The sequence below is a fragment of the Temnothorax nylanderi genome, unplaced genomic scaffold (assembly GCF_030848795.1).
Source record: "Temnothorax nylanderi isolate EJ_2023f unplaced genomic scaffold, tnyl_v1.0 TNYL_tig0015_pilon, whole genome shotgun sequence".
NCBI lineage: Eukaryota > Metazoa > Arthropoda > Insecta > Hymenoptera > Formicidae > Temnothorax > Temnothorax nylanderi.
In genome coordinates, this window is record NW_027249077.1 from 2,037,993 (window position 1) to 2,059,859 (window position 21,867).

Consider the following 21,867-nt stretch of genomic DNA (forward strand, 5'->3'; position numbering starts at 1 on the left):
CTTATATATATCATAATTATACATGCATATTATATATATATACATATATATATATATATATATATACATATATATATATATAAATGGAGGGGTGAAAAAACCACAGTGGTGTAAGTCAAATTTTTAAAAATATTTTCTCGTGTGGATAGATGCAATCTGTACAAGATATAAATTGCCTCTATGCACACGAGAAAATATTTTTAATTTGCATTATTTTTAATTTTGCATATATTGATATATGCAATATTAATATCTATTGTTAAAATTATTAATGCTATATAATTAATAAGAGATCTTATAGCTTTCTGGTTGTAAAAATACTAAAAATATATCGGTTTACACAATTTTCAGACATAATCAAAGATACGATTTTTGCGCAAAGTCAAATGGCTTAGTTTTGCAGATGAAAACTGGATCATAGCGTACATAATTACACGTATGCTTCTACCATAAAATTTCGCACATTAATTTTTTTTTATGTTATTAAGAGTGACTCAAAGTGGAGCATTTCTTGCACAAAATAAAATATTGAAATTGATAAATCCGATCATTGAATTTATTATTCGTTTTCACATAAGTTTCGAAGAAAAAAAATTTTGAAAAGGGACATTGCCGTTCGCTGTTGTCTGATTGACTGCTGAGAATACAAACACAATTAACGAATAATCTTAAAAGATATTCAGATTTTCAGCATGAACAATATGATTATCCATATAGATAATCTCGCGCTACGCGAAACCAGTTATATTTCAAGTTTCATCTGGTAATTCTGGTATTCTAGATCACCTCTGTCCAGATAAGTCAATGAAGTTGTATATTTATTTTGAGGGAACACTCGGCGTTGTTAATTCTTTTAAAGTTAAAAGTTCTAAAGCTGTATACGCAATCTTCCATAATGCAAAAAGATATGTATGTAATTAAAAAATAATTATTTATCTGGAACTTCTTAATCTTTCACGCATGCGGAACTCTTGAAAATTTCAAAATCAAGTCGAAATTTGAATCCGAAACGAATGCGGAAACGGGCGCGTTCGATTAGGAAATACCAAAACCGGAACTGTGAAAGTCATTAATAACGCCGAGTGTGTGTAATTACACAGTTACGAGGGTATGAGCTGTTCGACTTGTGGCACGCACTGTATACCTCGTGCGAGCTACAGTTTCGACATTCGTCATATATTTTGCAACCTCCGGGTACAAGTGGCTGGTACAAGTTGCAAAGCTAGTTATCCGAGGGAAAAGGGGGACTGCGAACGAAATACATGGCACATTCCTCCTCCGAGACATCTCGATTTTTCCGGGAAAAACCGTCGCGTCGCCTAACAAACTCTGATTCACTAACGAGGAAACGATCTAATGAAAAAAAAAAAAAAATAAGTGCATCCACGGAAGCATTGCGTAAAACACTCGACGAAAAAAAAAAAGAAAAACGTAACGCGCGCGCGCGTTCTCGTAGCTTCGAAATGGAGCACGCGAGCCCGGCGAACCGTCAAGCGTCAATCGTTCGCCAAAGCGGCTTCTCGCCCGCGGATCTCGCTGCGGAAAAGTTTCGCTATAAGTAAGGCCCGCCGCATATACGCGGCCGGTATTATGTTGCAACGTTCTAGCGCGATTTCATTTAGCTCGCCCGACCATATTGCTCCAAAGTTGGCCAATCAACCTCTCGGGTGACCGATCGCGTGTACGGAAACGTTCGTACGAGCGAAAACGAAATTTTCGACCGGTACGCCCGTGTGCGGTGTCCGCGGTAGCGTATACTCGGAGCAGAAACGTGCGCTCCCCGCGGAATGCGGCTCTCGCCCAAGGGGAACGAGATTCGTAGGCGAACGGAACACCGAACATATTAGAACAGCTACGTTAGCTACGGGAAAGTCCCATGACGTACCTGGCAGGATCAACGTTCGACATGTCCCCGTAGTTCATCTTGTCGACGTAGTCGGCGTAGTCTGCGAGTGCACGCGCACCTGGCTGTCAACTGAGAGGTGAGAGCTCGGAGAGAGACGACAGGTCGCCCGCGATATAGCCGGGCGAGAAGATGAGAACCGGGAGGCCGTCCGCTCTCCACAATTCGCTCCGCTCGTGTCTTTCGTGGGCGGAAGAGAGCCGAGAAATACGACGCTCCGGGATGGGATATATGCGAGAGACGACGAGGTGACGATCCGCGATTGCCGCTTCGATCGAACGTTTCAACGCCGCGCGATGCTCTCACGATGCTGGACGGACGAGACGAGGCGCGCTTATACGGAGCAACGCCGATCGGAAACTGGCAGGAAACTGCAGCGGCCGCGGCGCGTATCTCTCTCGCCCCTCCCTCTCCCACCGAGTGCCTTCTCACTCCCTTTCATCGGCCGCGCGCGTTCCCGCGCCAAGTCCGACGAACCCCGGTCGCTCGGTCCCCGATCGAGACCGCGTCAAAAGTCCGGCACGAGCCCTTATCACCGCGTATTCACGCGCTAATGAGATGGACGCGATACAAAGTGGAAACTTACGGGCTCGCGGCTCGCCCCCGACTTGAGAACTCGGAGAGACGAATCACGCTGATCACGCAGCCGAGCGGTGACAACGACAGCACACCGCACACCGCACCACAGTACCACACACCACACCGCCGCCCGCGCCGCGCGCCGCATCGCACCCTCGCCGCAGTCGCCGCGCCACCGCGCCACCGCGCCACGAGACCAGCTGGCCGCACCCCCCACCCAGCGTGCTCGTGTCGGACCACAATCCTCGAGCGCGATTGGCTGACGAGAACCACGCGAGCTCCTCGTTTCCTCTCCGTGGTCACCGTCGCGTCGGCATCGACGTCTTCTTTCTCCCCTTTTCCACGTATAGCGTGCAACTCGATTCATGCCGTAAGTTGCCCGTAAGTATAAGTCTGGTATAAGTATACTATCAGTCTATCAGTACGGCAACCGTCGACAAGGGTTCTGCGCTGGACCGACGGGACGATATACCGTGTAATTGATATTGATATTATTTCCTCCGACGTTATCGAACGCGCACCGACGATTAGCGAGGCGAAGTAACGATTAACAATCGGAATCGGTATCGACACGATCCCGGTACATGCATAATATTAACGTTTAAATCGCCTATATTGACTCTATCGCTATTTACGTATTATGAAAGACGATAAAAAAATTTTATTCCTTTAATACAGATTTGTATTCCTTTCCGTTGTCCGGAACTTGGATATACCGTGAACAATATACTCCCTCACTTCCTGTGTAACGAGAAGCTGCGCTTGCATTCATTTACTCCGCTTTTGTTTTGCTTTTTTTTTGTCCCGCGTTTCAATTATTCCTCCAAGAATGAAATGAGAGACGGACTGCTACTATAAACTCATCCATGCCTATATCTTTCATATTACATCATTCGGTATCTATCTATAATCGATGACACAGAGTAGATTAAAAATCTTCCCCCTCCTTTTCCCAACGAATCAGATCCGAAATTGCAATGTTATAATATAAAAGAATTTTAAACTGAACATATTTTGTTGAATAAAACTTAGTCGGCTCTCCAGTCATTACAAAAATTTTAATTTGAGAGAAAAACGCCATTTACGGTCCGGGATCTTGGTATAGCTTAATAATAATATATTGTATGAATATTGTGTACTTTTTCGTAAATTCAGTAAACTCGGTAAATCGGCATTTTTCTCTCTAATTGATTGTATATCATAACGCTCCCGTTTCACCTATTATTAAAAATTTTAATATCTTCTTGATAAAAAAAGGTTGAGAACCCCTACGTTAGGTGGATAGTATAAATGCGCCCATCATGTAGCACACATAAACTATTTTAGCAATATTGGAACGTTAGAGCTGTACTGACGTTGCGACGAATATTCTATTCTATATTATACGGGAGAATTCGTTGGCTCGCCAATTTTCTTTGCCGGCCGCCTGCAAATATAGCGTGACTCGTGCTTTACGGATGCAACACGCGATCGAACGCGATTGCGCCGTTTTTGTTACGAAGCACGAATAAGATGTTCCCACATAACGCAGAATATTCTAGAACAATATTGCAACAACGTTCTCACATTATAGCTGGTGTATTCGAATGTTGCTGGAATATTCTGTGCTGTACGAGTTACGTGAAATATATACATATAACTAAGCCGGCTTATACAATCGATCGTAGGTGGTAACTTATAATTAGCAATAGTAATTTCAGAGACGAATCCGACATTGATTTAACGATCCAACAATATGCATCGTATATGTATATATCTGAGAGAGATTGAACCCTTTCTTACATATAGATATTCCGCTATTGCGCGTTTCCTATCTGCTATCTAGATTGATACAGTGTTTGTGATATAAAATTTGACTTTTATACTTTAAGTTTTTTACAAACAATAATTGCGTGAGATATATGAGGGCAGATTACAAGCGGAAATTTATACAATATTTGCAATATAAGCTTAATAAACAAAAAGATAAAATTAGTCGTATAATAAAAACGTCAAATGAGCTGTGAAAATTAATGGAGCGATCGATATGTCTACACGTGCACGCACAATTATGGCTCCGAGAGCGCGAACTCTACTCGCTAACTTTAATCGCTTGAGACTATCGTGACTTTGATATTTTCAGTGTTGAAACTTTTGACTCTAATTAACCTTTTAAAATGCGCAGTTACAAGAATTTATTAAATATTTTACGTAACTGTATGATCACATTACTCGCGGGCAATGCTTCTGTTACGGAATATAAAATTACGCGAGAGCTTTTCTTTTAAATGTAAACTACATATCTGAAATCTTATGCAAAAGTCTATATAATATTTATTACTAGTTTTATGTAGTTAAAATAGAAAATTTTGATGAATTGTTTTGTTAAAAAAATATATATAATATATTTGAATTAATAATTTAATTTTTTAATATTGGCAAAGTCTACCGTGAACTCAGAAAAAATAATGGGTGTGATAGCGCGTAGATCGTAACTATAGATAATATACATAAAAAAGAAAAAACAAGAGAACTAAAACGAAGAAAATATATGTTTGCGGTTCGTAATGATTTCGTTCAGCAAGTAGGTTCATCTTTGAACATTTTTCTAAATTAATACGTGTTAACAATAATTGGAAATGATAAAATTTATCATATTTTGAGGAAAATTCTCTCCAGCTTTATTTATTATATATGTCTAAATTTAAATTGCGATTTAACGTTCTTTTCTATCACACAATTAAATTTGAACGCTCTCGAGAAATCCGTGTTTTTTTCCGTGTCGTCAACATGGCCGAATCCTTTGGATTGCTAGTTAATAATTAGATGTAATTAGTTTCTTTTTTTCCATCGCGATTGATGCGGTAAAATTCCGATCGCTTTTTCTCTGCTATCTTCCTGTTACGTATCTTCCTATCGTCGTCTCACGTGAGAAAGGAATGATCAATTGGTTTCCACTTCAGAATACCGTGATCATCACGTTGAAAGGTCGATGGTCGTGCCGGATAGGAATATTACGCCTTCCGTAAAAATTTTTTCGCGACCATTGCAGCGTTGGAAATTTCCGCATTCGACGTTTTCGCATGCGAGATATACATTTTTAATGAGCTTATCAATTAATTTGACGCGAAGGACATCCTGTCTACATTAAGGTTGCACTCTTCAATTGATACTTACAATGAAATGAACGTGAAACTTCTTTTCTCAGCCTTCTTTCTAATTTCTTTTTATTTTCTGTCAGAAAACATTCTGAGAAATTAATTTATTAACCATCTAATTCTCTTTCTCCTCCTTTTTTTCTTTTGACGCAAGAGAATTTGTAATGCGCGTTTCTATTATCACCGTATGGCTATCGATGAAACAATAATACAATTCAAGAAGTTGACAAGTATAGATACATTTTAATCAGCTTATCAATTAATTTGAGGCGAAGGACATTCTATCTACATCAAGGTTGCACTCTTCAATGGATACTTACAATGAAATGAACGTGAAACTTCTTTTCTCAGCCTTCTTAACTTCTTTTTATTTTCTGTCAGAAAAATTCTGATAAATTAATTTATTGACCATCTAATTCTCTTTCTCCTCCTTTTTTTCTTTTGACGCAAGAGAATTTGTAATGCACGTTTCTATTATCACCGTAATAAAGATGGCTATCAATGAAACAATAATACAATTCAAGAAATTGACAGGTATAGATACTTAAAAATCAATTTGCATATTTATAAACCAGTGGTTTTGCGATACTGCAGAAACACCACGCACGTACAGATGCAAATGACAGTAATTATATAAGTATGCCATCTAAAATGTATCATCTCTCATTAATAGTCGATTTCACTCAATACGTCAGCCATATGGTAACTCAAGTAGCAAGCTGACGTTATCTGTCGTAATTTTGACGTTAAAATGACGTCAAACAACGTTAGCTTGCTACCTGGGGATATAGGGTTGAAGTAAATGCCCCAAAAATATATCGCGTGCAAGTATGCATTATATGCATACACACACACACACACACACACACACACACACACACACAATCGTTTCTCTTAGACTGATCTGTTTGTCTTTATATATTTTTCTCTTTCTTTCCTCACCTCTTTTTCTTTTTGCGAATCCCTAGCTATATGTGTTTATTTCTTTTAAATCCAGAAAGCGTGCACACATAATGCAGCCAAAAATATTAATATTCTCTTTTTGGAACACGTTCGTATGCGTAGGTGCACCCACTTGGCGTCCGTTACCAGCGTATCACATGTACGATGCGTGAGACACTTTAAATTGCAATATCGCCGTGATGAGCACTGGAAAAACACTGATTTTAGATATCATGTAATATTACGTCCCATTTGGTCTCCCTATTTTATAGTATTTTGATATTAATTTTTTTTTCTTTTATCATGTGACTAATTCAATTTTATCTTTACTTATTTATATTTTCTTATTTATGTCTTAACTTCTTTTATATTATTTGTCGGCTGATAAAAATTCCGTGTAGTTTGAAACGTTCCGACAGTTAAATTGATAATAATTAAATCACATTTTATTTAATTTGTAATTACTTAATTTGCTCGTTTACGTCCTACGATCTCCAGTTGCTTTACATTACATCCAAGTATAGAAAACAATACCCGTCGTTATTTAATTCCACGAATGTGATATATGAAAAGATAATCAATAATTACCTTATCGACAACTTATTATCTCTCGATCGAAGTCTGTGATCAAAGTAACAATCTATTACTTAATTGGCTAAATATAAATATTTCCTTGCGATTTTATTCTCAAAATTGTATTCTCGATATGGTATTAGTGTAAAATGCTTTCATTTTTTTTCCAAATAAAAGCTCACCGCGTTTTCGAAAGAATGCGATGTCCGGATATATTAGGTTTACTCGTGTTCCAAGAAGCTCTAATGTTTAATACTTGACAATTGATATTTAACATATTTAGTCAGTCTATATTTGCATAGCCAAATCCGTGTCGAGAGTCGAGAGCAGATTATGCAAAGAGTCTACTACAAACATTGTCGGCGATAAAATTTAACATATGCAACGATATCGGTAAAATTTTGTGATAAAGATCTAGAGTTAATAAACAAAATATGATGGTAGAGAAATTGGACAATATTTAACATAATTTCACAGCAGGACAAATAAAAATTGGACAAATCTTGTATTTCACTATTTAATCCTTTCACGTCTGATTTCTTTTTAGAAGAGGAATATATAAAAGAGGAATATATCTAGTTTCATTATTTTTAGAGATCTTTGGCTGAATACGAACACGAGATCAAAATATGAAAATTCAAAATAACTAATGTAAAGACTAAAATATTTTCCAAATCTAATAAAATGCGTTTATTAAAAAGATTTATTACAGAATTTCTGGAGTCGTTTAATACAAATATGTTAAAACATAAAAGATTTAACATAGTGGATTCAGAATGCAAGAAATAAAATATCCTTAAATGCTAATGAAAATGTATCGACAAAATATATATTAGAAAGAGCTAGATAGCAAAGTCCAAGTTTTCGACCTAATCTATATTGTATATCATGCTTATCTTAACTTTTACCTGTAGAAATCTTTCTTTTTATATTATTTACTATACCCTTTTTTAGATAGGATTGTTCATAGAAATTAATATTTGTTAAGACTGGAAAGTGTAGACCTCTGTGGGAGAAAACGAGGACTAACGCATAAAAGATTGAATTATGATAAAAAAAAATAGGATAAATTAAAAACTAAGAAGAAATTAAAAACAACTTTTATTGAGATGCGGGGAAATCACATGCAGGATTACAATAGATATTGAGTCACCTATATTTTGTCGAAGATGCGAATTTATGTTGGATGGTCAACAATGATTTATTTGTAGTGGGCAAACAAATATCAAACATAAATACATATAATAATAATGCTAGCTTAAAAAATAGTTAATAATCGATAGAAACTTTATACAAGTTTACCAAAGAGTCAGTCTTAAAATATAATATAATATAATTGCCATATCATTAAGACGCTGATGCTTCTTTGGATCTTAAAGGGCAGATCGACTAGCAATATTTGCGAATCATCTTAAAATTTTCGTTTCTTAGAGCTATGATATAAGACAACAATGTAGATGTTGAATACTATTTTACGTTAATTTCAATTTTGTCACATTTCTAAAGTGTTTCCTTCAGCACGTGATACTATTGCTCAACATAATTTCAGAAAAAAGAGAAAATATATTCTCTTTGATCATTATTTACTTATTAAGATAAAATATATTTTGTTTAAATTTCAGTTGGTAAATCCTCCGGGTGAGGGTTAAGAGGATAGCATTATGATATAATAAAATGACAATGTGGACATTGAATAATATTACGATCATTCTCGAATATAGAATACCTACATGCTGTGCTGTGATACGAGCTCGATACAATGTATTCAATTTATAAAATGTGTTGCTTTATTTATACACTGCAAGTTATTATATGTACAACTATAAAATGTACATCAATAAGTACAATTTGTATTCTTCTGGCAGTCAAAAGAGTCTCTGATCAATTCTTGGTCGATTTCTGGTCTCAACGATTCAACTCTCTTTGTATTTGATCCAGCGACTTGCCCTTGGTCTCCGGAACCAAGAAGTAAACAAATAAAATGCCGATGGCGCAGAATAAAGAGAATATCCAGAAAGTACCGTAGGAGCTCAGGGCGGCGGTCATATCAGAGTAAAATTTGGTGACTATAAAAGCCATAAGCCAGTTGAATAGACAGGCGCTGCTCCCAGCGACTCCCTTCACCTCCGGCGCAAAGATTTCCGGCATCATCATCCACGGGATTGGTCCAAAGCCGAAAGAAAATAGTATGAGAAAGACGCAGAGCGGAATGAGCGCGAACCACTTGATATCATCGAAGGCAGTGGTATATGTAATACAATAAAAGTAAACTCCGAGGAGCAGAGTCATTAGGAACATCACTACGATCGATGCCATCAGTAAAATCCTCCTGCCCAGTTTATCGATGACAAGAGTACCAAGGAACACCGATACTACTTGCACCGCTCCTACGACGATACTAGCTGTACTGGGCTTCATGGTGCTTCCGGCTTTGGTAAAGATGTCCGAAGAATAAAAGATGATGGAGTTTACTCCGCTCATTTGTTGGAAGAGCATCAATCCGTAAGCGATTATAAAGCCTTTCTTCGCGGCCGGGGATTTGATCAAAACTGCGAACGACGCACCGCTCCGCTTGGTTTCTTCAAGCGCCTCACGATGCGCCTGCAACTCGGCTTCAACATTATATTGATTGCCACGAAGTCTGATCAAACTCTTCCTGGCGGCTTCCTCATTACCTTTCTTCAGATAGTACACTGGAGTCTCTGGCATGAAAAAGAACGCTCCGAAGAAGATCAGTGGCATAACCGCGGAGATAACCGACAGAGTCCACATATTATCGATAACGTCCCCAAGGACGTATGAGATCAGGATACCTATGGTGAGCATCAATTGGAAGTAAGAGCCGAGCTCGCCGCGAATCTCACTCTCGGATATCTCTGCCGTATATAGCGGGGCAGCTACGCAAAAGGCTCCACCACTGACGCCGGTAATGAATCTACCAAAATAGAACATGAGTACCGATTTCGAGAAGATGATAAGTAGCCAACCAGCGGTGAAGGGAACTACCATGAGCAGCATGGCAGTCTTCCTCCCGATTAAGTCCGCTAGCATGCCAATAGGAATGCATATCGCACCCGCTCCAAGAGTGGTGAGTGATCCTACCCAGGAGAATTCGGCCGGGCTAATTGGTATATGATAATCGCGTACTAGGTTCACCCCATTTTCACCGGCAGGCGATGACCAGCCGAGCACCATGCCACAAGCGAGAGCGCCGAGCGTCGCTGCTATGCCTGCCATGTATTGTGGCAACTTCTTAGCTTTACCAAGCTGGCCATTATTAGAGACCAAGGTCTGTTGCGAGATACTAATCTTCTCGGTCATGGCTTGACCACTTGCTGACAAAAGTGGTGTACTCTCGTCGGTCTGGAAAAGAAATATTAATTTGAATTATATATATATATATATATACAATATTGAATTATAATTTTTCATCGAATCTCTCTCTTACGAAACATAAACATAAAACTTTAACAATTTGGATTGGAATATAAGGCAATTTTGAAAAACAATTTGTATCTTGAATACAACTGCTATTTTTCATATAAACTACGTAATCAATTTATATAGAATATTCTGTAGTCAATATAGCTTCTATTCAAGAGAATGACATTTATTTACTTCAAAAAAACCTGACAGGAATTATTGTTTAACATTGCCCTATATATTAAAATCTTTCCTTTTTTTCATTTTCTTATAATTATGACGATTATTTCTATCTTCTATTTAAGCTTCAAAAATAAAATTATAATACAAATTAATGAAAGAGAAAATAAGAATCTAAAAAATTTGTTATATTATATATTATTTCATCGCATCATTTCATCAGCATTTCGGTCAGGAATGTTCGTTAAATATAGACAAAGCGGGGACGAAGGAATATGTTGAAGGACACAGGGATATACGTACGGTCGAGCATGTTGCTGCCGCATTTTCGGCTTCCCACACAAAATCCGTTACCATTATGAAATCCTTTTAATCTACTCTAATTTAGCAAAGAAATGTAACAGTCCTATATCGGCTTGACACTTTGACATTCCAGATACCAGCTCGTATGACAGTTCTTATGGATACGGTTACAGACACACGCGACTGCATGCGACGCACTACACCACGTTATCTCTGATGACGATTTGACGAAATGACGAGGCGCAGACGACGCGGTACAATACAAGAAACGGAGCATTTGTTGGTTCACTTGCACCTTTTGCACCTCAATCTCACGCTCTTTCTCTCTCGTCTCAACAGCCAAACATATATCTATCTCCTTTCAATTGCAGAAAGTGCTGAAGAATGCCAGCTAAAATCCACAACAAAACATTCGGAATCGCACTTGACATCTACCGGCGAAGGTAACAATTAATTGCGCACCACGAAAATGTAAATAATACCGACATTGTTTATTCTTTTTTTATACATCTTCAATTTTTCCGCGAAGAATTGCGATTCTCACGTCAGGAGTAAGATTGGGAATACCTCATTTGTATAAACAAAAATTGTTTTCAAATATGTGCCATCTTGCTGTTTATTTATACATTTTATTTTCAATTTTTTATTTATGTAGTACAGAATGTTCATGGCAATGATCCACATGATTTCAAAGGCAGCTGCGATAATCTGACAATGAGTGAAAAAGATTAAAGGACAAAACTAAGTTTGTTTCACGCGAGCTGCAAACTTTTACGAAATCGACATTTTTTTTCTTGCGAAAGATTCAAGATTTCATTTTGTTTTTATGATTTTTTTGTGATATTGTAGGAAATATCGAGGCAAAGTTAACGATTGCTCAAAATATTATTTTTATCTATAATTAAGAAAGATTCAACTTAATTATGTGAGCAAAATGTTCAGTAATAATTAATACATGAATGATTCGAGATCTCTAGATTTTTAAAATTTAAAAAAGTCGCGTATTACAAATTATATCATTGTGACCTTCCTATTTTAATACGCAGATAACTTGGTTTCATATTGAAGATTATCGCGGTTTACAAATCGTTCGATTATATCTTAAAAATATCATTAATCTTATTTCACCGCATTTAGTGTTATACAAAATTTTAAGTATAAATTCCGACCTTCGCATATCTATATATACTTGTTCAACTTGAGCATTGAAAACATTTGATAAGCATATATATAGATAAATATAGATAATTGATAATATATGCTAACAATAAGTGAATATTCTTGTGAACAGCGAAACAGGCGTAAATTGTTGTATTTTATTATACGTCACTTAAAGAGGGACACTCAAATTTGTACAAATTTATATCTATTAGAAATTTAAACTAGCATTTTTTGCCTTATTTACATTATGATTGAGTAACAGTCTCAAAAGAAGATCACATATCGCTTATTGAACAATATCACGTATAACATTATGTAATATCACATTGAGGAAAAAACGTACGGAAAAAGATCATAAAAAATAATGAACAGCAGTCGCGTGATGCTTAATGGAAAAAAAAATTGTTTAGATAAAAGTTTAAACGTTAGATAACAAGTATTTAAAAACGCGCCAAGTTGCATCATTTCGTGAATTTTAACGTTCGAAGTTAAAGATGCCTGATTTATATTTATCGTTTATATTTATTATTAAATGAAATTGACGTTTGATGTATACGCATATCAGTACAGCGATGCGCAAGAAGTCAATCTTATTTTCTTCGCTTTTTTTCGACGAAACGCTAATCGGTTTTTTATTGCATCATAAATTTCCATCAATGACATTGAAGTCTGTAATATCGAGGAGAAAGTATAAAAATGTCAGAGAGAACTCATCCAATTACGCGGAAGCTGCCATAAAAAAAGAAAAATTAATATCTACGAACACGCGCGCGTGTTTGTATGACGTTTTAGATGGTGAACGATAACGAAAAACAAGATATAATTCCGCTCCGGTATTCTGATAACAACATGGATTACATAAACAGTATGTGTGATGTAAAAAACGTGACGTTTTCAGTGCACGTCAATTAATCACGATATTCATCTTTTACTGTTAATCTGTCAGAAGTTCGACAATATACTCTTGTTCATACAAGAATGGAATGAAATATTAAGATTTGAATTAAAGACTCTCGTAATGCGACACGTAATTTGCTGATTATCAGTCCGTATTATCAATGAACGTATTACTTTTGATAACCTACAATACTATACAATGCGATATTAATATGAAGATTTATTGTAGTTTTATTGTGTGTAAAACAGTTCGTTTCTCCATATATATGTAGCCCGCATGTCATTTTGTTATCTAAGATCGTGAACCTTCACCTTTTGTACGAGTGTAACACGATTAATCTTCATCGAATCCCGAGTAATTTCTCTTTCATGGCTCGCAGACTTGCTTGTTCCGCGATGTTACAGTTTCACAGGCCATTTAATAGTTCAAGCATCATCGGATAATGCTAATTGACACTTTATGTATAATTGCAACGCGAAGCCAAAGTGAACGTCTTGTATTCCGTACTCATGCAATATTTGCGCTAAATTTCTGGGAACGTTCAACTTCAAATGAATGGAATTTTTTCATAGTTACCGATTATTTTATCACGATAATCGCGGTATGTCAATATTTCCCTACGACATTATGCTTCTTAAATTATCGTAGATATCGTAGAAATCAGTGTGATATGAAATATCCGCTCCACATTTTTATTCCATTATTTGACGATTGTAGAAATTGGATAAATATTTTCTCTTTTTTATTTGATCAAGAAAATGTGTGTCATCCGTGTCCTATTTATTCTATCCTAGATGCAATTCAGCATCGTTTTAGCAAAAATAACAATTCCTGGTTGCTTTTCTGACTTTGTATTTTAAGGAGCCAATGTAAGCTCTTGCAACATTATAAATGTTCAATATAAACACCAACACATCGAATTATTGCATAATGTTATCGCGTGAGCGCACGTCGCAGTGATAACAATGCGATATAGCGTCGAGTGCCAAGGGTTAAGTTTTAAGTGTCGACGAGATTAAACACGATTCCGCGAGTGTATTAACAAACTTTATTGCCATAATTGCCGGCTATATTCGCCTATAATCAACGCGCGATAGAGTCGTACGGATTGGAAAAAAAATAATTATTCTCCGTGATATGTGTATGTTGTGTTTCAAGAATTTATAACACAAAAATGTGTTTATGTGCGAAAAAATATTGTATCCGAGCTGTGCGAACAGATAAGGTATACCACCTTAGAAATCTGATTGCGATCAAACAGGATGTGAATAATCGAAACATGTTATTTAGACTTGATCTACTAATTCCAGATCATCAAATGACATATCGTCATATAAGATAAAAAAATAACGTAACAAAATAATGTAAGAAATGAGAGTTTTCTATTCCGCAATTCGATTTGCTTACACGCGAATTTCTGCGAAGCTTATCCGTTAGAACGCATTCACGACTATCGTTATCTTGCACTTGTCTTGCTAAATGCTAAATGTGTTAGTGATGTGCAATACCGTGGTATGTTGAAAATATCCAAAAATATTCAAGCTATATATTATGAAAAGTTGCTAAATTTAAATTGTATCTTTAAATCTGACTGTACAATTACGGTACAATAATGGACAAACAAAATTACTAGAATTAATTAAGAATAATATTCAAAAGAAGTAGGTATTTCTATATAACATACATAGAAAATGTGATTAATTTATGATATGTTGTCATCGTTTTGAATATCTAACATTCTTTTCGCATTACAGCATACAGATATGTGCTCGCAAATATGTATTTAATCAACAAATGTACTAATTAAGCGCAGCGATTGCTGAAAGCTTATTAAATGGCAATTAAACGGCACCTTCTTTTCGCACCTGCTCGAACAACGCATATTTCAATGTTAGAACTCGTCGATCGCGTCGAAAATGATTTATATAACGATCCGTGTGGTTTCTTATGTAACAACCCGAGGAGGTACCATCCGTAATTTTCGTTTTGTCGGGTTTTTCCGTTCGTTCATCGAAACGCCCGCGCCGCCGCGCCGGCTCGCGGAAATCGACGCGGAAAATACAGATTCGCGTTAACGTTGTAGTAAGCTGGCGAAATCACGAGTTTATTAAACCATACGCATAAATCGCAACAACTGAACGCAACAACCACCGGTTTATGGATTTCCTCCTTATCTTGCGTATTTAATGATTGCGATACTGCACAAAAAGCGAAAGCATTCAATGCAAAGTCGCACGTGTGGATATTAACCGCGGAGCTGCGAAATGTCCCGATGGTGTATTAATTAAATGTATATTCATACACTGAGAAAAAAATGTTGTTAATTTGACTAAACTCGTTTAGTTGTAGTGATTTGTTTAATGTAAATATTAATATATTTAAATCAAATATACGTGAGTAATATCAAGAAATATTTTATTTTATTTTATATAATATTTTTTGAATTAACAAATGTTAGCTTGACAGCCCGTGACCGCTGCATTTAGTTGAATCAAATAATATTTCTTTGAATCAACGATTTTTTTTTCTCAGTGTATATTTTCATATATGACTCTCTCATATTTGTATGTATTTATCAATATATTTTTCTTTAATATATTCCGTGCATTGAACTAAAAATGTCAGAAAACGTAGAATAGCGCAATGTAGAAATGAGTGTGCGAATTAATAATAGATAAATATGTTAAATTGCGATACGTCAATTTTTCACGATGGCTACTTTTGAATAATCTATAACTGAATCATGTCATATTTAAGAATATAATACATTCACTTGCAATTTTATACGCCATGTGCGTCGATGTGTGTATATTTTAGCATATATTTTACATATGCGTGTATTTCGACTCTCCAATTATTTTTCGTTACACAAAGTTATGAATAGAATTATAATTTAAATTGTAACAAATTATAGATAAACTAAAGTGGGCTTAAAAATGACGTCGATGCGAGTATTTACGCGTTAAAGGAATTCGCAGAGTAGGAAGAAGACATACGACGTGAAGAGTTTATAAGCATGCATCGATAACGCGCGGCGGTAACGCTACGTTTTAAATATATTATTTTGAACTTGAACCTATACGCAGCGTTGCATTACGGAGATATAAACCGCGTGACGAATTCGAATTCGGACGAGCATGTTTTGCGAAAGTACGTGAAAATTCAACGCGCTTAACTCATTCTTAACAACCATTATTTTATCATGCTACTCGACAAACGCTCGCAACGCCTTTTGCGCGCAGTGTCACTCGCATTGGTATACGCGCGATTTATTTTAAAAGTCGACAGACCCATGCGACGTACCTTATTATTTTTATATCCATCCAAAAAGGGTTTTAATATCGATTAAACCCCTTACAGGATCACGGTAATACTGATAGCTTTCATAATAAGACGTAATCTTTAATCATAAGATTGTCATCACACATTGCCTGATAAACATAGTATATCGCTCTTCAGAGCGATAAAATCCAAAATTACACTATGTTACATTTTCCACGTTCCTAGCAAAAACAAGTATATTATATACGAAAGGAAAAAGAAGGAAAAGAAACAAAGGAAAATGCGTCAAAGGAAGAGAGATGGACGAACGTCGCGTCGTCGTCATCGGCGCGTGGCTGAGAAACTGTGATTTAGCGAACTAATTAAAAAAAATGTTGATTACATACCGTGACCTTCCTCTGGTCGTACGAGACCTCCTCGATAGTCAACGGTCCCTCGTCGGGGTGGTCGCGGGTATACAGAGGGAACGGCTGGCTATCCTAAAACCGCGAGCTGAGTCGTACTGACCAGCGCGTGTCGTGGCGTACGGCGGAGTATGCGGCGGAGACCCGCGACGGTAATCATCGGCCCCGGCAAGAATTCAATTCTTATCAGTCGCATGCAGTATGTCGAACGCCGAGATATACGTATATGTATATCTTGATTTAATCGGCGCGGTTGTTTGCGCGCCGACACCGCGCAAATGGATCCGCAAAACGAGACAGGTCATCCGTGCCATCGTATATTTCCTTGTTCGCATTATCCCTGTTCGGTTCCGTTCGGTTCCGTGTTTCGTTCGGAGTAATCAATCCGGCGCGAGATTGCAATGTCCATATGTTCTCGCGATCCCCGCTTGGTCCGGCTTTCCCGTTCCATTCGACGCGCGATAATTGCACAGAAATGACGCGAGATCATCGTCTTGGGGATTTACGACGAAATAATAAGTAAGCCGCGTTATCGAATGTGTAAGGATGCTGGAATCGTTCCCTCTGTGTACATCTGGACCGCAAGTTTTTTGGTGCTACCACCGAACGTGGTAGCGAAACGTCAGAAATAATAAAGATAAAAGTACATACACATTATTCAATTCGTAGTGTCAAATTATACTTAATTTAAGTCATTTTTAATCATTCCTGTTGGTCACCACTGCTCTTACTCAATATGTCGTTCATTTAACTAAAACGATGTTAATTTAATTAAACCAATAAAGTTAAAATAATACTGTTTTATATGTTAAAATAATAAATTTTGATACACGCACATATATGCATGGTAGTTAAAAATAACAAAATGTTATTTAACTCAAGATATTGGTTTAAATTTCTTCTTCTAATATTGAACAGTGTAGCTCCGTTTTTCGTGTCGTCAGAAAAAGTGCGTCTCGTTTTTAGGACCACAGGTTTGAAGAATTTAGTCCTAGAAAATAAATGACGTTTCTATCAACTTATTTTGCAATGTTGCAATGTATTATCTATATTAGTAGTCGAGACTTGTTGAAAAAGAAACTATTTTTCTCTTCTATTCCACTCTATATTGTGACATTTCTTCTGTCCTACTACGATTAAGGCTACTTGCAGAAAACAAAAAACAATACCGGAAGTGGAATACAAGTCTCCTAGAGTTCGCCGGATATTCAGTTACAGAAATTTATGGATATAAAAATAATAAATCTTACGTGAATTCTCAGGAAAGGTGGAATAAAATGTATCCACGTTTTTTTTTACGTAGAACAATTGTAATCACGCTCGAGGAAATTTATTCTTTTACGAAAATCTTAACGGTGCATATTCGATCCGATCAAAAGGGAAGAGAAAGATCTATTCTTGTCTTTCTTTTTTCTTTTTCAGTGAACTCGCATGACGTTAGTTTCTGGATATATGTGATCGTAATTTATTTGTACACCACTTTCAGGTAACGTAGTGCATGCTAGTGATTCTTCTAGAATAATTCTCAGTGATTGGTATTTTTTCTACCGTTACAGTGATTCACAATTCGAATACCATTCCGGTACAACTGATAAATAACTGATAGGTTTCATATTATCCGTGTTTTATCTTTTATTGAGAAACCCAGATATACAGATTTCGAAATCGATAACAATCGCTGAGAACATGAGCAAATCGCATAAAACGTGTTTAAAATGAGCAAGTCCATTTAGTGTCTTTATTCAAGTGATGGATAAATCAATATTTAACGAATGTAACAACGCTGACGTATCGTCGGATCGCTCATCGGACTTGGTATTTAATTTCATCATGACAAATGATGACCAACATTTTCAGTTTCTTGCCTGTAAACATCGTTAGGTAGTAACTTGGCAATTGCGACGTGATAATTATAGTGTAGTGCGAATTTCTATTATCGATAATGCTGTCATAAATTATTGATTTATTTCTTCTATCGTAAGCTGTTATTTTGGAGGAGAAATTAAGGTCCACTAAGATCATAATAAATTTTAATACTTTAGAATTGAACGCATTTTGATAATAAATCTATGGAGGTAATAACTGCAGATTGTAACCCATATGTAAATGATCCTTAAAGCATAATTTATATACACGATGTTTTGATTAGTAATTAATGCATGATGTAAATGCATTCAACGTCAAAAATGCCTCCCGCTATCAGATTTAACATTTTTGGGTCAAGCGTCGCCAGATAATTTAAGTATAATTTTTTAGTATATTCATCTTTTGAGAAAGAGAGAAAATGCAAATTATACATTTACATCACATTTACAAGACCTTCGATTCACATTTATTTCAACTTTCTATAATTCTGGCAATTTTTCTAATAAATAATATGTACCTATACATAATTCTGAGGCAGACTTGATTATAAACTTTAATTAACTTAATTAACTTGTCGAGTCATATCCATCAATATTTTGTTACTATGGCATGGACAGGGGATTATCAATAATTATTATCATTATGTTGTTGCTTGACGTATGAAAAGAAAGATTAGATTACGAATGGCGTATTATAATAGTTAGAAATTATATAAGCAATTCTGTCGAATTAATCATCGATATAGAATTATTAACTTTTTGTTGTAACATTTAGAAAAATTAGATTATAGACAACGAATTATATAGTTAGTTATTTTGCCTTAAACAATTTTATCAGTTGAATTTTAATTTCCGGCATCGGAGATATTATTAAAAGATTATCGATTCTGAAGACATTCTCATGATGATTATCAATTTCCTCGGGGCCCCCAGAAATTCCCGAGAATCCGGAGATAATTGAAAAGTACCGATATTTTATTTGATATATATTCGGTCGCTGATATAAATATTATATCTAAACAATTAACTTTACAATTCAAGATTATATATATTTATGATTTATTATTATACAGAGATATTTGATTTCATAAATAAGAATACATAATTTACGATGTAATAATATCATATATCTATATTGCCGCGTAATAACATATTTCTGTACAATTATCATTTGCATAATCAAATACGAATGACAATATTGCATAAAGTAAAGTCTGTATCAAATTACACATTGAAGATTAGGAATTACGAATTGGAGATTATAGAATATTCGACTGATCAAAACAAAACGATTTAAAGTTAAAATATCTGATTGATCAAATTCTAATTTTCAATTCGTAATCCTCGATCTTCAAAATGTGTAGTCTTGACACGGGATTCGAGAGCTAGATTGGATTCGAAAATACGCGGCTCGCGTCTCGCGGCCGGAAGTAGATCGCGTCATCTCGGCGGACCTGCGCGGTCTGCGGCCTGCGCCGATCCGACTAATCTGGACGGTCGACTTCCGCTGTGGCCGGTTTACGCAACACGCAACAGACGGATAATCTGTCGGCTGGTCGGCTCTCTCACAGGCGTTTTCTCGTGCGAGGATTCTCAGCGAAAAGAAATGTTGCGCGTCGTAGCGACACGCGTGGCCTCGGCGGCGCGCGGCGCGATGGTGCCGCGGGGCTCGGCTGCCGTCGTCGGCACCCAGTGCACCAGGTCAGCCCACGGCGGCCCCAAGGAGACCGACGAGGAGTTCGATCAGCGATACGTGAACTTCTTCAACCGCAACGACATCGATCACTGGGAGATCCGGAAGGCCATGAACGATCTGGCCGGTGAGCGTTGATTGCCTCCTCGAGACCTAAACATCCTGGACCATTGAAACGCGACACCTCGAACTGACCGTGATATCCGTTCGCCTGCGCCGCGAGGAGAACGCGACAAGTCACGAATTAAGCGTCCGTTCCTTTTGATTGCATCGCGTTTTGCGTTTGACACAAACGTTTACAGTGTTTTGGAACCACTTTTTAAATCGTAGCTTCTATTAAAGTTCTATTAAAATTCTGTTAAAACTTGCGAAGTTGTGCCTGAGAAACAACTTTTCCTGATATTTTCTTTCTGACGTTTACTTTGCTAAAAGCGTTTCACTTTTTAGTCGTTAATTATTTAAACATGTAAGAAAAGAAAGAAGAGACAACTTATTGACCAAAAAAACTACACTGGAAAATCAGAACATTGTTTGATAATCTATTAAATTATGAAGTAAAAATGAAATATTCATTTGTATCTATATCATACAAATATTTTTAATTTTAGATAGCTGCAAAGACTATCACGATAATATTTTTTTCTTTTATACCGGTCTATTATGAATACATATCTGTGTACCGATTATAAAAAAAATAACTATTTTTATTTTGCTCAGGTATGGATCTTGTGCCAGAGCCAAAGGTTATATGCGCAGCGTTAAAAGCTTGCAGAAGGTTAAATGACTATGCGCTCGCTGTAAGGTTCCTAGAGTGTGTAAAAGATAAAGGTGGACCACACGCCGACAAAATCTATCCTTACATTCTTCAAGAAATTAGGCCCACTTTGAACGAGCTGGGTATTAGCACGCCTGAAGAGCTAGGATACGACAAGCCAGAATTAGCCTATGAATCGGTGTATCATATGTAATGAACTAAAAACTATACTGTATAAATTCTAGTATTTATATATTCTTAGCTGCTGCCTCGGATGCAAACGTTAAGAGAACAATTTGTCAGTAAAACCAAACTATAACATGTATCTGCGTAGTCAGCAGCATTGTTGAATAAACAACCACAATTATATTAACGTCTGTTGTTCATGAAAAATCAAAACAATTTATAATACTTTACATAAGACGCGCCAGAATTTTAATTAGAGATTTAATTACAAAGATATATAAAAATTTATAAGAATTGTGACAGAATTGTAACCACCTTCGACACTTTTCACTGAAGGAAAAAAAACTGCAATTTGTACTTAAAATTAAAATTGCTTGGATATCTTTATGTCTCTTCTCTAAAGATATCCCTGTGTATTATTTTAAGGGCTGTTGGCTTAATCTTTTTTTCTTCTCTGTGCTTCATAGCTGTGTTGTAAACAATTGAAATATATACAGTAGTAGTACGTAGTACAATCAGACTAATCACTTTTAATTTCGTATAATTGGAATAGAATATGTAGAGGTAAAATTGAAGACTACGAT

General features: G+C 36.4%; 2 protein-coding genes and 1 long non-coding RNA gene across 4 annotated transcripts; 2 read left to right on the plus strand and 1 right to left on the minus strand.

Moving 5' to 3' along the window:
• The first annotated feature begins 2,250 nt into the window (after positions 1–2,250).
• Positions 2,251–19,542, plus strand: LOC139768359 (uncharacterized). Its single transcript, XR_011717340.1, has 3 exons — positions 2,251–2,863; positions 11,412–17,428; positions 18,208–19,542. It is a non-coding gene; the product is annotated as an uncharacterized lncRNA (long non-coding RNA).
• On the minus strand, positions 8,219–16,908 carry LOC139768352 (facilitated trehalose transporter Tret1-like). 2 transcript variants are annotated; one of them, XM_071698468.1, is made up of 2 exons: positions 16,768–16,908; positions 8,219–10,497 (listed from the first exon to the last, which is right to left on the minus strand). In XM_071698468.1, the coding sequence occupies exon 2, from the start codon at positions 10,453–10,455 to the stop codon at positions 9,040–9,042; it is 1,416 nt and encodes a 471-aa protein (XP_071554569.1). In that variant the 5' UTR covers positions 10,456–10,497; positions 16,768–16,908; the 3' UTR covers positions 8,219–9,039. The 2 variants fall into 2 exon arrangements, with proteins under 2 accessions (XP_071554569.1, XP_071554566.1); XM_071698465.1 differs by lacking the exon at positions 16,768–16,908 and adding an exon at positions 11,041–11,260.
• A 594-nt stretch (positions 19,543–20,136) lies between the features above and the next one.
• Cox5a (Cytochrome c oxidase subunit 5A) lies at positions 20,137–21,470 on the plus strand. The gene is made up of 2 exons (XM_071698474.1): positions 20,137–20,470; positions 21,061–21,470. Exons 1-2 carry the CDS (start codon positions 20,257–20,259, stop codon positions 21,309–21,311), a joined length of 465 nt encoding a protein of 154 aa, XP_071554575.1. The 5' UTR covers positions 20,137–20,256; the 3' UTR covers positions 21,312–21,470.
• The last annotated feature ends 397 nt before the right edge of the window (positions 21,471–21,867 follow it).